Source organism: Mustela erminea, chromosome 9, assembly GCF_009829155.1.
Source record: "Mustela erminea isolate mMusErm1 chromosome 9, mMusErm1.Pri, whole genome shotgun sequence".
NCBI classification, from domain to species: domain Eukaryota; kingdom Metazoa; phylum Chordata; class Mammalia; order Carnivora; family Mustelidae; genus Mustela; species Mustela erminea.
The window spans coordinates 75,536,196-75,550,043 of NC_045622.1; the positions used below are offsets into that span (position 1 = coordinate 75,536,196).

The window sequence follows — 13,848 nt, forward strand, 5'->3', positions numbered from 1 at the left end:
TGTCTCACTTTGGTCTTACTTTGCATGTCCCTGATTAATAACATGAATGAGCAGTTTTAGCTACTGTGTTTCCTCTTCAATGAAACACTTGTTGGTGTTGTTTAACCATTTTTCTACCGATTTACCCTTTTCTAATTGATCTGTAGGAATACTTTATTACTTCTGGTGACAGTGCTTTTGTTTGGGATTTGGTCCTATGTGTTACATTTATTTTATCCGAACATAAGTTTTGTCCCTTTATTTTTTCAACCCCAGCACTATTACAATTTGAGCCAAATAATTCTTTGTTGTAGGGAGCTGTCCACTGCATTGTAAGAGGTTTAGCAGCATGCTTGGACTTTAGACAGACTAGATGGTAGTAGTGCAGCCTCTCCCCAGTTGTGACAAACAAAAATGTCTCTGATATTGCAGTGTACCCTTGTGCCTTTGTGTGTGTACTCTCTGCAATACCTCTGGTATAGATGGATAAAATAATATACTTTTAATACAGTAGAATTTACCAATCGTTTCTTTTATGGGTTAACATTTTTCAAGCCTTATTTAATAAATCCTTCCCTACCCCAAGATCAAAAAGATATTCTCATATACTTCTAAATTTTTAACATTTTAACATTATTGTCTTTATCTTTTAAAGTTTGAATATACACGGAAAAGATTTTTGTGTTTGATCTGAAGTTCAAATTTAATTTCTTTCTCACGTACATATTAATATATGAATTGTTGTGTTTACCATTTATTGAGAAGTTCCTTCTCGCCTCTCTCCATGATCTACAATATTACCTTATGCCATATAGCAAGTGCAAGGCTAGTACTAGGTTTCCATTCTGTTCCAGGATTTGTCTATCCTTATACCAATACTATACTCTCTTAATTAATACAGCTTTATAGTAAGTCTTGATCTCTGGTGGGTCAAGTCTTACCAACTTATTCTTTATCTACAGAAATATATTGGCTATCTTTTGTCTTTTGTCTTTTGTCTTTCTGTACAGATTTTAGAAACAGCTTGCCAGACCTCATATGGAAAAATATTTGATGTTTTTATTGAAATTACATTTCAGTTTTTCCTATAAAACAACTGGCATTTTCATAATACCAAGTCTTTTTATTTCATGAATGTTTATTTTGGACTTCAGTGACTGTAAAGAGATTTAAACTTAAGTATATAGGTCTTACAGATCTTTTGTCAAATCCATCTAAAAGTACTTTCAATTTTAGTTGCTGTTGTAAATGGTATCTTTTAAAAAATTATGTTTTCTACTGTGTTTTATGGGTATATAGGAATAAAATATGTAGATAAACTTCATTTTTTAAAATAATTCTTATCGAACTTGGTTTGGGTTTTTTAAGCAGGCATTTCATTCACATTACTGTTCATACTCTGAATCAGAGATTTCTTCTCCTCATTTCCAATTCTTTTGCCTTTTTCTTTTTCATCTTGCTGTGCTAAGATCTCCTATAGAGTCTTTTTTTTTTTTTTTGGTTTTTGCAGAAAATTTTTTATTAAATTGACCATGAGCTCATAACATTTGCTTGGTATAGTGCTACTTTATTCAAGTAAGATGACTTTTTAAATTTTAATTTATGTAGTTAACATACAGTGTTGTATTCAATTCAGGTGTACAATATAGTCATTCCACAATTCCATATATTACTCAGTGCTCATCAAGATAAGTGTACTCTTAATTCCCTTCACCTATTTCACCTTTTCCTTCACCCACCTCCTCTCTGGTAACCATTTGTTTGTTCTCTGCAGGTAAGAGTCTGGTTTTTTATTTGTCCCTCTCTTTTTTTTCCCCTTTGTTTGTTTTGTTTCTTAAATTTCTTATATGAGTGATATCCTATGGTACTTGTCTTTCGCAGACTTGTTTTGCTTAGCATTATGCTCTCTAGATCCATTGTTGTAAATGACAAGATTTCATATTCTTTTTTATGGCTGAATAATATTCCATGGTGTGTGTGAGTGTGTGTGTGTGTGTGTGTGTATGCACACATATCACATCATTTTTTAAAAAGATTTATTTATTTATTTTAAACAGAAAGAGAAAATAAATTGGGGGGAAGGAAGAAGAGAGGAGGAGAGAATCTCAAGCAGGCTTCTTATGAGTGTGGAGCCAATGAGGGGCTCAGTCCCACAACCCTGAGATCATGACCTGAGCCAAAATCAAGATTCAGACACTCAGCTAACTGAGCCACATAGGTGCCCTACCATATCTTCTTCATCCATTCAATTATTTATCAGGGGACACTTTGGCTGGTTCCATAATTTGGCTATTGTAAATAATGCTGCAATAAACATAGGGGTGCTTGTATCCCTTTGAATTAGTGTTTTTGTATTCTTTGGGAAAATACCCAGTAATGCATTTACTGTATCATAGGGTAGTTCCATTTTTACATTTTGAGGAACCTCCATACTGTCTTCCACGATGGTTGAACCAGTTTGTATTCCCACCAACAGTGTAAGAGGGTTCCCTTTTCTCCACATCATTGCCAACACTTACTGTTTCTTGTTTTTGATGTTAACCATTCTGATGGATACAAGGTGATATCTCATTGTGGTTTAGATTTTCATTTCCCTGATGATGAGAGGTGTTGAACATCTTTTTATGTGTCTGTTGGCCATCTATATGTCTTCTTTGGAGAAATGGCTGTTCATGTTGACATTTTTAAATTGGAATATTTGTTTTTTGGGTGGTGAGTTGTATCGGTTCTTTATACATTTTGGATATTAATCAATTGGATATGGCATTTGTGAATATTTTCTACTTACTAGGTTGTCTTTTAGTTTGTTGGTTGTTTCCTTTGCTGTGTCTAATAGATTCTTGAATAAGAAGTCTTACTCTGTTCTTGATTCTAAAGGGAATGCTTTTAGGTTTTTCCTGTTCAGAATGATATTTTCCCCAGGATTTTGGCAGATGTTTTTTATTATATTGAGGTGATTTCCTTCTTTTTCTGCTTTTCTGTCATCAATAGGTTTTACTAGGTTCTCAAAATATATCGAATGCATTTTTCTCATTAGTCAACATAATTTTGTATTTTTCTGCTTAAATCTGTTAATGTCATTTATTACATTGATTGCTTTTCTAAAAAAAAAAAAAAAAAAAAACCTTTCTGTTCCTAAAGTGTTCCAACATTACCATGATACATTATTTTTCAAATACTATGGAATTTAGTTAGGTAATATTTTGCTTAGGGTTATTGCATTTATTTTCACGTGCTTGATAGGCCTCTATGTTTCCTTTGTTATATATTTTCTCTTGTAACCAATTTCTCACTTCCTTGAGCATCCTTCTGAGTATCATGACAACTTAAAGGTTAGTAAATTAAATGGAAAAAAAGTGGTCCTATGGTGACCCTCTCTTCCATATGCTCTTTAACAGAACTATTTCTGAGTAAATGTATTTCCATGGGGAGAGTCAGGGTAGTCTTATTTTCTTAACACACCAATAAAGATCTTTGACCTCGAACACTAGATTCATAATTTAATTTTAGCTGTAGTTATACTCTCTGTGCTCTGTGATCTTAAGTTACTTAACCCCTCTCACCACCAATTTCTAGATCTAACACCCTGGTTTTCTGACCACTTTCTTTTAAATTCTAATCATGCATTTACTTTTATCACTTCCAACAGTATGGTTCTGAATTGGTGGAGACGTCGAAAAGCTCGAACCAACTCTGAAAAGCTATACAGTCGATGGGAGCAGGATCATGACCTCGAAACTTTCGGATCTCTTGGGCTCTTCTATGAGTACTTAGAAACAGGTAAGTTTTAACCACTGTCTTGAAACATAGTCAAGCTGAGTAAAGTAAGTTTTTTATTTCTTTTTTTTTTTTTTTTTTAGCTCTTAATGTTTCTTCCTGCCTTGTACCTAGTAGGTGTCTAATAAACTATTGGAATGTGGATAAAAAGACAGGTGGATGGTTGTATTCCTTACTAGGTAGAATGCAGAATGAAGCTGAGTTTCAAAGCACCCGTGTTAGAGATATATTTCCTGTCAATTGAATGTTAAGGTTGTTGAACCAAATAAAGGAAGAATCACTTTTTTTAAACTCCTCTCTCGGATTAGCTTGCATAGTTCCCCTGTTTGCCTCACTTACAGCCCAGAGAAAGAATTAAGTTGATAGACATTTCCAGAGTCTAACATACATTTAGAGTAAGTCCTTTATTTCAGGCTGAAAAGAAGAAGGCTAAAAACAGTTGTGTGGGGGAGTTCACGTTGAACACAAGAAATGCATTAAAAATGCTAAGGATTGAACAGAGAAGAGATTTTGAGGTGAAATTTTAGGAGGGATGATGATGGAGACTGCTCTTAAAGTCTACGTAAATGTTTCCTCTGAAGTTACTTCTCTGCTTCTGTGATGAAATTAAGGAGAACAGTTTGCTTTACTTAAGACTCTTAAGGCCTGGGGCACCTGGGTGGCTCAGTGGTTTAAGCCGCTGCCTTCAGCTCAGGTCATGATCCCAGGGTCCTGGGATCGAGTCCCGCATCAGGCTTTCTGCTCAGCAGGGAGCCTGCTTCCCTCCCTCTCTCTCTGCCTCTCTACCTACTTGTGATCTCTGTCAAATAAATAAATTAAAAAAAAAAAAAAAAAGACTCTTAAGGCCCATGAAAGCATGGTGGAATGAAAAAGTGACCTGAAATTGCTACTGGTTTCTCCACTGTGATAGATATGTGAGATACCTGAAATGAAATAGGTAAATTTAGGACAAACTGAGAGCAGCCTGTTTCATATAACCAGTTGTAAAATTGGGTAGTCCTTGCTTTATGGGGTGATAAGGCTCCAATTTTTAATTAATTGTGTATCAAATGCATTTGCTCATAAATGCATTAGGGATTATCTCTGAAATTAAAAAATGAAATCAAAGTTTCATAAGAAAATTAACTACCATTTACTGAGGTACAGCTGAGTTAGTTTATTGTGGATGTCTTGTGTACATTATAGCATCCTGAAACATTCGACAGAGAACTCATATTTCACTGCATTTTGTTTTAGAGGATACTGGAATTAGGATGGGTCAATTTATGCTATGGGCCAAAAAGATTTTAAGTAAAATGTGGGATTTGAACACAGAAAATTCAAGTTATTTCTACATAATGCTTCCTCTGAAGAGGTGTTCAGTTGGGTTGGAAAGTGGCAAGACTAATTCTTTTGAGAAACTTCTGTGAGAAGAGTTGAAATCCAGAAACACTTGAGATTCATCTAAAAATAAAGGACTAGTAGAAGTGCCTTCCTCTCTCCCTTCAGTGGAAAGCCATTCCTGTATCTCTTATTATATGGTTTCCACTTATGGGGGAAGCCCAGACTGCCAGTTGAATGTACGCTTGTACCTCAGTCGTTGTTGGAAATAAAACAAAAATGGGAAGAGAAGTTAACTTACATAGGTGTTAAGTCTTAATGAGGAAAGAAAATAAAATTTATTAGAAAGATGTCAAGATAGTATAGAGGATCAGGACCTAAACAAATACATCTTTCCAGAAAATTGTGTTATATTTTCTTGGCCCACATATAATTTATATATGTTTGTAATGCTTTAAATGATTCATTTTCTGATTTATTCTCAAGCATCTTCCTTTGCACTGTCTTTTCATCTGTTAGCACCTCCAAACCTTAAACAGTGTAGCGTGTACACTGTTGTAGTTGAGTATGTTTATATAGCCAACACACGCTGGCTCTTGGAAACACACAAATGAATCAGACATTCTCCCTGATCTCATAGATTCCTCAAGATAGAAGAACTTGATTACCCCACTAATGTGTCACTACCAGTGTAAAGACTGGACTAGCATCGACCTAAACATAGCCCCTAATAAAAGGCTGGGTTTTAAGAAGAATAAAAAGAATCTCTTATTTAACAAGAAGAAATGCTTTCTTCAGATAAGCAGATGTCAAAAGAAACAGTGAGGAGAGAACTGAGCTATATATGCCCAGTTTCTCCTCTCTGTGCTAGCCAGTAACTAAGTCACTATGCTTCCAGTGGGGAGGAGGAAGTGGGCCAATGGAAAGAGGCCTGGAATGTTTTGCTGGTGTAGATCCCTCCAAAAGGAGGACGTTGCGGAATTTGGGCAGAGTTTTTCCCCTTTACCCCTTCACGATAATGAGTTCACTAATTTTTCTTTTTTTTCTTACAGTTACCCAGTTTGGATTTGTTACATTATTTGTGGCCTCTTTTCCTCTGGCTCCTCTTCTTGCTCTCTTGAATAATATTATAGAGATCCGAGTGGATGCCTGGAAACTTACAACTCAGTATAGGAGACCCGTGGCTGCTAAAGCTCACAGCATAGGTGTTTGGCAAGACATTCTTTATGGAATGGCTGTCCTTTCTGTGGCAACTAACGTAAGTGGGCCCATTTTGCTTGGGCGGCTTTGTATTTCATTTTGTTTTCTTGGCAATGGGAAGATATACATGATGCTTAACTCAATCTTTAGCTATGTTGATTTCATCATGGCGACAGTCCATAATGATACATCATCCCTATGTTTTTTTTTTTTTTTTTAAGAGAGAGAGTGAGCATGTGTGTAAATAGAGGTCAGGGGGAGGAGCAGAGGGAGAGGGAAAGAGAATCTTAAACAGGTTCCATGCCCAGCACAGAGCCTGACACCTGGCTCGATCTCACGACCCAGAAACCATGACCTGAGTCAAAATTAAGAATCAGATTCTTAACTGGCTGAGCCACCCAGGCTCACTTTTATGCACCAAACAACAAAGAGAAATTTATGACATGCAAACTCTCAGAAATACAAGGAAAATTGTAAAACCACTGTCCTTGAAATACCATGGTACAGTTTTATAACACATGACAAAATAGATAGAAAATATGTAATGGTACATAAAATATTTGAATAACACAGTTAGAGCTTGATTGTACCTGATGTTGTATACTACAAATAGAGAATATACAACATTTACATGTTATGTTTATGGAGCACTTATTGGAGCACTTATTAAAAAATGATAATGAAACTAAATTTCCCCAAAGCAAAAATTTTTACCATATATATTTACATATAAAAATGGTATAAAAATTGAAGTTGATAATGAAGATAATTTAAAAAACTCTAACCCACTAACATTCATACTTCTAAGTAAGCTTTATTGTATTAAGAGGAAGCAAAATTGAAATTATAAAGAGCACTTAATTAAGATGAAAACCAATAGGAATGAACTAAAACCACAGTTACAGAAAAATTCATAGCAATAAATGCTTTTATTATTAAAAAAGAAGACTTGAAAGCATGAGCTGAGCATGAGTTCATAAATGTAAGGAAAATGTAAAACTAATCAACAGAAAGTAGTAAGAAAAAATTAATACAGATACAATCAGAAATAATAAAATTGGAAAACAAATAAAAAGCAGTATAATTCCTAAGTGAATTAAGAGTTGGTTCATTGAAAAGACGTATAAAGTAAACAGAACTCTGAAAATCTGAACTCTGAAAAGTTATAAGATACAGGTGAGAAAATTGTGAGACTGTTATATGTCCCTTTATTCCAATAAATTTTAAAATCTATTTTTGAAATTGTCACCTTTTTAAGAAGATAAAGACTGCCAAAGTTTATTCAGTAAGTGGTAGAAAACCTGATTGGACCAGTAGCTATCAAAGTATTAAAAGTTTTTTTAAAAGCTACCACTAAGGGGAGCCTGCGTGGCTCTGGTGATTAAGCCTCTGCCTTCACTTGAGGTCATGATCCCAGGGTCCTGGATTCCAGCCCCATGGGCACTGGGCTCCCTGCTCAGCAGGAGTGTGCTTCTCCCTCTACCCCCTGCTCATGCTCTCTCTCGCTCTCTCTCTCTCTCTAACAAATAAATAAAATCTTTAACAAAACTAAACAAAAGAACCTTCCACTAAAAATGTAGAGGGCAGAGCCAGATGGTTTTAAATGGACTTATATACCATTCCAGAGCTTGGGGAAGGATAGAAAAATACCATTCCTGTAGAATCAAATATTTAAATTAATTGCACTTAACTGTGGGACATTAACCATCACATGGTCTTCTCTCTCCATCGCCTCCCCACCACCCACCTACCAGTGCGAGGGCATGAACACACAGGCACGGATGTGTGCACACTCACGGTCCCAGCTTATGGAGTTGGTTCAGGCAAATGAATTTGGCTAAGGACGGTGTAAATGTGCTGTGAAACAGATGTAAGGAATAACAAGGCATGGTGGAAAGAGCATGGTTTTTGGAGCCAGATACATTTAGGTTCAGTTTTCATCATCGCCGCTCTCTAGCTGGGAAGGCTTGGAATACTGATCACAAACTTGAAAAGGACTATTTCATGTTGCAGGCCAAGGACTCCTATGTTAACATAACTTGTAATAGCATTTTAATCGCTTGCATCCATATGGAATGGAGAAATATGCAAATCAGACATTTTTAACAAACTAGATTGTTAGCTCAAGATTTCCCTCTTGCTTTGTCTTTTAGGCTTTTATTGTGGCATTTACATCGGACATCATTCCCCGTTTGGTTTACTACTATGCCTACTCGACGGATGACTCGGAGCCCATGAGAGGATATGTCAATGACAGCCTGTCAACATTCCTTATAGCTGATTTTCCAAACCACACTGCACCTTCGGAAAAACGAGACTTCGTCACTTGCAGGTTTCCTCTTAATTTCTTAGCTTTTAATTTTGCTTTTTAAAATGTGTTTTTTAAGTTCTCCATTTCCCCCATGGCTTGAGATACAAAGGAATTACTTAGGGCAATAAATTTCCTGAGTAAAGTGCATCGATTTTAGACTTCACTGATCTGATTTGGAAAAGTAGAAAGGCCAAAAGTAAAAGGATATTATGAACAAAAATAGTATCAATTTTGAATTGTTTCTTATTTTCTAAATTTATTGGAGAGATTTCTCACCAACAAATGCTCCTTGGCCCCACGATATAATATCTATTAGATCATACAGCATGATCATAGTATATCTGCATTTAACCTATTTGAATTTACACCATGATCATATAGCTGCATTAAACCTACTTGAATATAACTATATGTTCTTAAAAAGAGATAGAGTGAGAAAAGGAGAAATAATATGATAAATTCACCATCTGTACCATGTAAAAGTTTTCCTCCATGCAGAGAGCATGAAATTAGGTTTGTGAACCTGTTTCCATTACTCAGCATGTCCTGTGCTGTGAGGGTCTTTTTAATCTAATTTAAAGATTATATATGATAAATATATATGACATAAAGATTATATATATAGTACATAAATATTATACGTATAATATATATCTAGTACATCAAGACCACTTAACTTAAACCTTAAGCAAGCTACTTCTTCTGGGAAACAGCAAGAGACAGCAAAATGTTGGTAGACGTACAGGTAGCCAAACCATTGTTCGATTTTAGATCTGCATATAAAGGAATCATAGTATGGTGTTTATGAGCATGGGCATGTGTCCATTTACTTGATTTCATCACTTCTTAGGTGGACTGAATCTTTGAAGAACATCAATGCCTAGTAACTTTGCAGAAAACAGTGGGTGTACAAAGTCGAGCACTAAGAAAAGTCCAGAAGAATAGTAAGATAAATAAAAACAATGCAGTGTCAGATAAGCCAAAAGAAAATAGAGTTTAAAAAAAAAATAGAAACAGTCAACAATATCAAGTCCTGTTCTCAAAAGATCAAAAAAGAATTAGCATGTTTCTTCAGTTTAATGACAGGAGACAACGCGTTTTAGGGGAGTGGTGGACAGAACTAAGCGTGTTCAGGAGTAGGAGGAGAGTGAATGGAGACAGAATCATTTTGCTGACTCTTGAAAAATGTGACTCTGAAGGGCAGGACAGAAGTTTCACCTGTGTCTCCTGCTACACCAAACTATATATAAATAACATGTGGCCATGATTTTTATATGTGCAAAAATGAAATGTATCAGAATGCAGTTACCTTCCTACGACTTGACTTTTGTAGTCAATTAAAAGTAACTCTTTAGAGAAATGATAAGAATTTACCTTAGATCTCTATGTGAAGCAATAGCTAATTTTTTGTATTTACTTCTGTTTTTCAGGTACAGAGATTACAGATATCCTCCTGATCATGATCAGAAATATTTTCATAATATGCAGTACTGGCACGTCCTCGCTGCCAAGATGACCTTCATCATTGTTATGGAAGTAAGTCTCCATTAACTTACATTCCACTTAGTCTGTCCTCTCCCTCCAGATTTCTAAGGGCATCTGCTCGGCAGAAAATTAGTATTATCTCAGGAAATTTTTTTGAAGGAAGTATTCGTTGTCCTGAAAAGCAACATAGGGATATTTTCAGTACAATGTGTTGTTGCCTATTATTCACCTACTGTTGTTGAAAATATCCAGGTGACATAAAGAAAAGAAAAACATAGGGCCTCTTCCCTTGAGGTCAGGAAAAAGACAAAGAATGCACTGATTTTACTGAACAGCTATTACATACTGGTTCCAGACACTGTAATGATAACCTTCTAGGTTAGACCTTATTGTTCTCTCCTGAAAAATGAATCTGAGACTCAGCAGAATTGGCAGTGGGTTTAAAGATAATCAGTTAATGTTGGAGCTGGGCTTCCATGCCAGATACATATCCCTCCCAGGCCTCTGCTCTGTCCGCTATATTATGTTTCCCCCTTTGTGGAATATCGACTCTTATTGTAGCTATAGGGCATGCATTAAAAGAGAACAAATACAGAGGGGGAATTTGAGTAAGTTTCATGGTGACGTTCTATATCAAAAGACATGAGGACCAATGAAGGAAAGAGAAATAAAGGGAAGGCACTTTTTCACTCTGCCATGAAGTTCAGTAGTAGTCAAGTCTAATGCAAACACATACAGATTCTGTGTGATGAAAAAGAGAGCAGTCTTATGTATATCCTTCCCTATGTTTTTCTTCTCTCTCTCTCTCTCTCTCTCTCGTTCTTTGTGACCTTATCACTCTTTTGTTCTCATATTTTCCATCATAAGTTTAGATCACCTTTCACTCTGGTCAGTTGCACCGGGGATTTTTTGATTTTTGTCTATTGTTCTTACTAATGTTTTTAATTATGCCAGGCTCTGACTCACCATCTGTGATGATTTGCCCATCTGACTCAGTGGGACTTTCACCTTCTCTTCACCTTCTCTTGTATTGAAGACAATTTTCTGTGGTCTCTGTTTCTCCCGTTCTTGGTCTACTAGCTTATTTTGATGAAGTGCATTTTTCAGTAATTTTCTGAGGAAAATTATGAGTGGTCAATTGTTGAGAACTTGAATGTTGAATATTTCTTCTTTCCTCACAGATGACTAAATGGCATAGAATTCGAGATTAAAAGTCCTTTTGCCTGAAAAATTTTCAACTAACTTTATTTAGGTATTCCTGACATTTTTGAAGACAGTGCTCTTTTTTCTGTCTGCTTCAATGTTGTTAAAAAATGCAATACAATTCCAATTCCCCAGACTTTGTTTATGATCTTTTTATAAATCAGTAAGCTTTAAGGATTCTCTCACTAGTCCTTCTCTTATGAAAAATTACAAGTTCTTATTATTGGATAATACTCATTTTTCTGGACACTTGCTGGGCCTTGTGAATCTGAAAAGGTACTTACCCTTCAAGTTGAGAAAATTTGCTTGTACATATTATTTTTTGAATTATTTCCTTCTTTTCTCTGTTCTGTCTTCCTAGAAGTTCTATTACTCAGGTGTTATACTTCCTGTTTTGAAATTGTAATTATTTTCTCTCCTTTAGATGAACTCATGTTTTTATCTTTTTGTTTTGTGGTTGTTTTGCTTCTTCATTATCTCTGTTTCCTCTTAGTTTCTATTTGTCTGTTTCAGTCTTTTTCTTTTGCTTAGATACTTTTTTTTCCATACCTGCTGATTCTTGGCAATCTGCTTCTACTTAAGAGCAAATAAGTGAAAGCTAATTATAAGCTTTGTGTGCCTACAGGAGAAATGTCACTTGGCAGGTTTCACCACAGGGTGATGAGGTAGTGAGGGACCTTTTCATTTGGTATCTGCCATTGTAATTTCACAGACTACTTACTTTCCCCAGAGAAAACTCTTCCGAACTCCTTTCTGTTGCGCTCTTCTACGGCTGCCTGTGTTCTGAGACCTGAGCGAGACAAAGATGACTAAGGATCTTAGGATTCACTGAATTTCACTTAATTGCCCTATTTTCAGTATGGCGCCACTCCTCCGTCCTCCACAGTCTCTGGTGCTCCTGAGTTCATGGCTTTCTGTTTGGATTTCTGCACAAATTACTCAGTTGCTGCCAGGGTGAGGTTGGAAGGAAGTAGTATCTGGATGACAATGGGAGAGAGGTCCTGAAAATTCCAGCTTTTCCTTATACCAGATGTTGGCTAATCCTCTGGTTAGCCACCCACATGTATGCTTTCACAGTCCTCAGGACCATCTTTCCTGAACTTTACTGAAGATCTAAAAAAGTTGGCTTTTGACTTGTTGGGTTTTACCACCATCATATCATCAATTGCAAGCTGAAATGCCAGCTCTCTTTACTCTCTTGAATCTGTTATCGCTGTTCCCTCCTTTTTTTTTTTTTTTTTTTTTTTTTTTTTTGGTCTTTGTGAGTTACACCATTTTTAAAAATTCCCTTCCAAGTATCTTACTAGGTTTTCAGAAGTGAGTACAGTTAAACAGTATATTCAATAACCATGATCACCTGGAATTTCTGTAATTATGCATTTTAGTAAACATTTATTTGTTTAATGTGTTTGTCTTTCTGTCTTTCTGGGAAAGTTCCAGGACAGGAATCTTATCTTTTTGCTATTCCTGATACCTTCTGTATTGAGCACAGTTTATTGAATGAATGAAGTGATTCATAAGAACTTCCTGCTGAACATTTGACAGTTCTAACAGTGTCCTTGATTTTCTCTTATGTTTCTTCCAGCACGTTGTGTTTTTAGTTAAATTTTTGTTGGCCTGGATGATCCCTGATGTTCCAAAAGTTGTTCTGGACAGAATCAAGCGAGAAAAGTTAATGACTGTCAAGATTCTTCATGACTTTGAGCTTCACAAATTAAAAGAGAACTTGAAAATTAGTTCTACTGAACTTGCCAAACAAGTCTTGATTCAGGAAAACAAAGCACAACTGGCTAACTCAGCAGTCTAATCACCATAGTGAGCAAGCAGTCAGTTGCCTCTCTGGCGTCCCAACTTTCCCTGCGTTTTGGGTAGAGGCCAGAAGGCATGTATCAGTTTCACCCCACGTCCTCTTCCTTCTTTTTGAATTCAGAGTTTTTGTACACTTTTACAGAGGCCTACTTTGTGAGGTTGGAAGAATACCACTTGTCTGCTTTATTGGCTGAACTCTTCCCCGATATTGTTTTCTAGAGTTCTAGAAATGATTGTTAAAAGTGCGTGTTGAATCAGAATATTGGAAAATCATGGAATGTTGCAGTTTAGAATTAAACACTGGACTCGGGCTGTCTTATCACGTTCCAGTGCATCTGCACATTTTCATGGTCTTCTGTTGGGTTGTTTTATAACTCCTTCCCATCAAGAAAAATGTTGGTACAAAAGGAAAGGAATTGAAGTGGCCTCCTGAGCCATGTATCTCCTGCCATTGCAGACTATGTGAATGAAAAAACAAAATCAGATGACTTAAGAAAACTCACATATTAAAAATGTTGGGTGGATATCATGGCGGGGGTTTGTTTCTGAAATCATCCTGAGTAAGTTAAGTTAAACTTCCATCAGAATCCCAGATTCCCCTTCCAGGTCAATGCAGAATTGATTTTTCAAGAGACTGAACATTTGGGTTTCAACAAAAGACTAACAACTCTGGTCTTTAAAAATAACATTTTGGTAATAGTAGTTTCAAGGCTAGATTGTCTTATCTGGAAAACAGCCTAAGAAGTTGTTAGGTTGCTTCAGTT

The 13,848-nt window shown here is 36.0% G+C and overlaps 1 protein-coding gene across 8 annotated transcripts in view; it reads left to right on the top strand.

The window, feature by feature from the left end:
* The window catches only part of ANO5 (anoctamin 5), a 96,041-nt gene extending 82,411 nt beyond the window's left edge, over positions 1–13,630 (top strand). For all 8 annotated transcript variants that reach the window (XM_032359032.1, XM_032359033.1, XM_032359034.1 and 5 more), the window contains 5 exons: positions 3,629–3,759; positions 6,129–6,334; positions 8,430–8,608; positions 10,018–10,123; positions 12,861–13,630. In XM_032359032.1, coding sequence (XP_032214923.1) covers positions 3,629–3,759; positions 6,129–6,334; positions 8,430–8,608; positions 10,018–10,123; positions 12,861–13,082 — 844 coding nt within the window. In that variant the 3' untranslated portion in view covers positions 13,083–13,630. The remainder of the gene's footprint in view (positions 1–3,628; positions 3,760–6,128; positions 6,335–8,429; positions 8,609–10,017; positions 10,124–12,860) is intronic.
* The last annotated feature ends 218 nt before the right edge of the window (positions 13,631–13,848 follow it).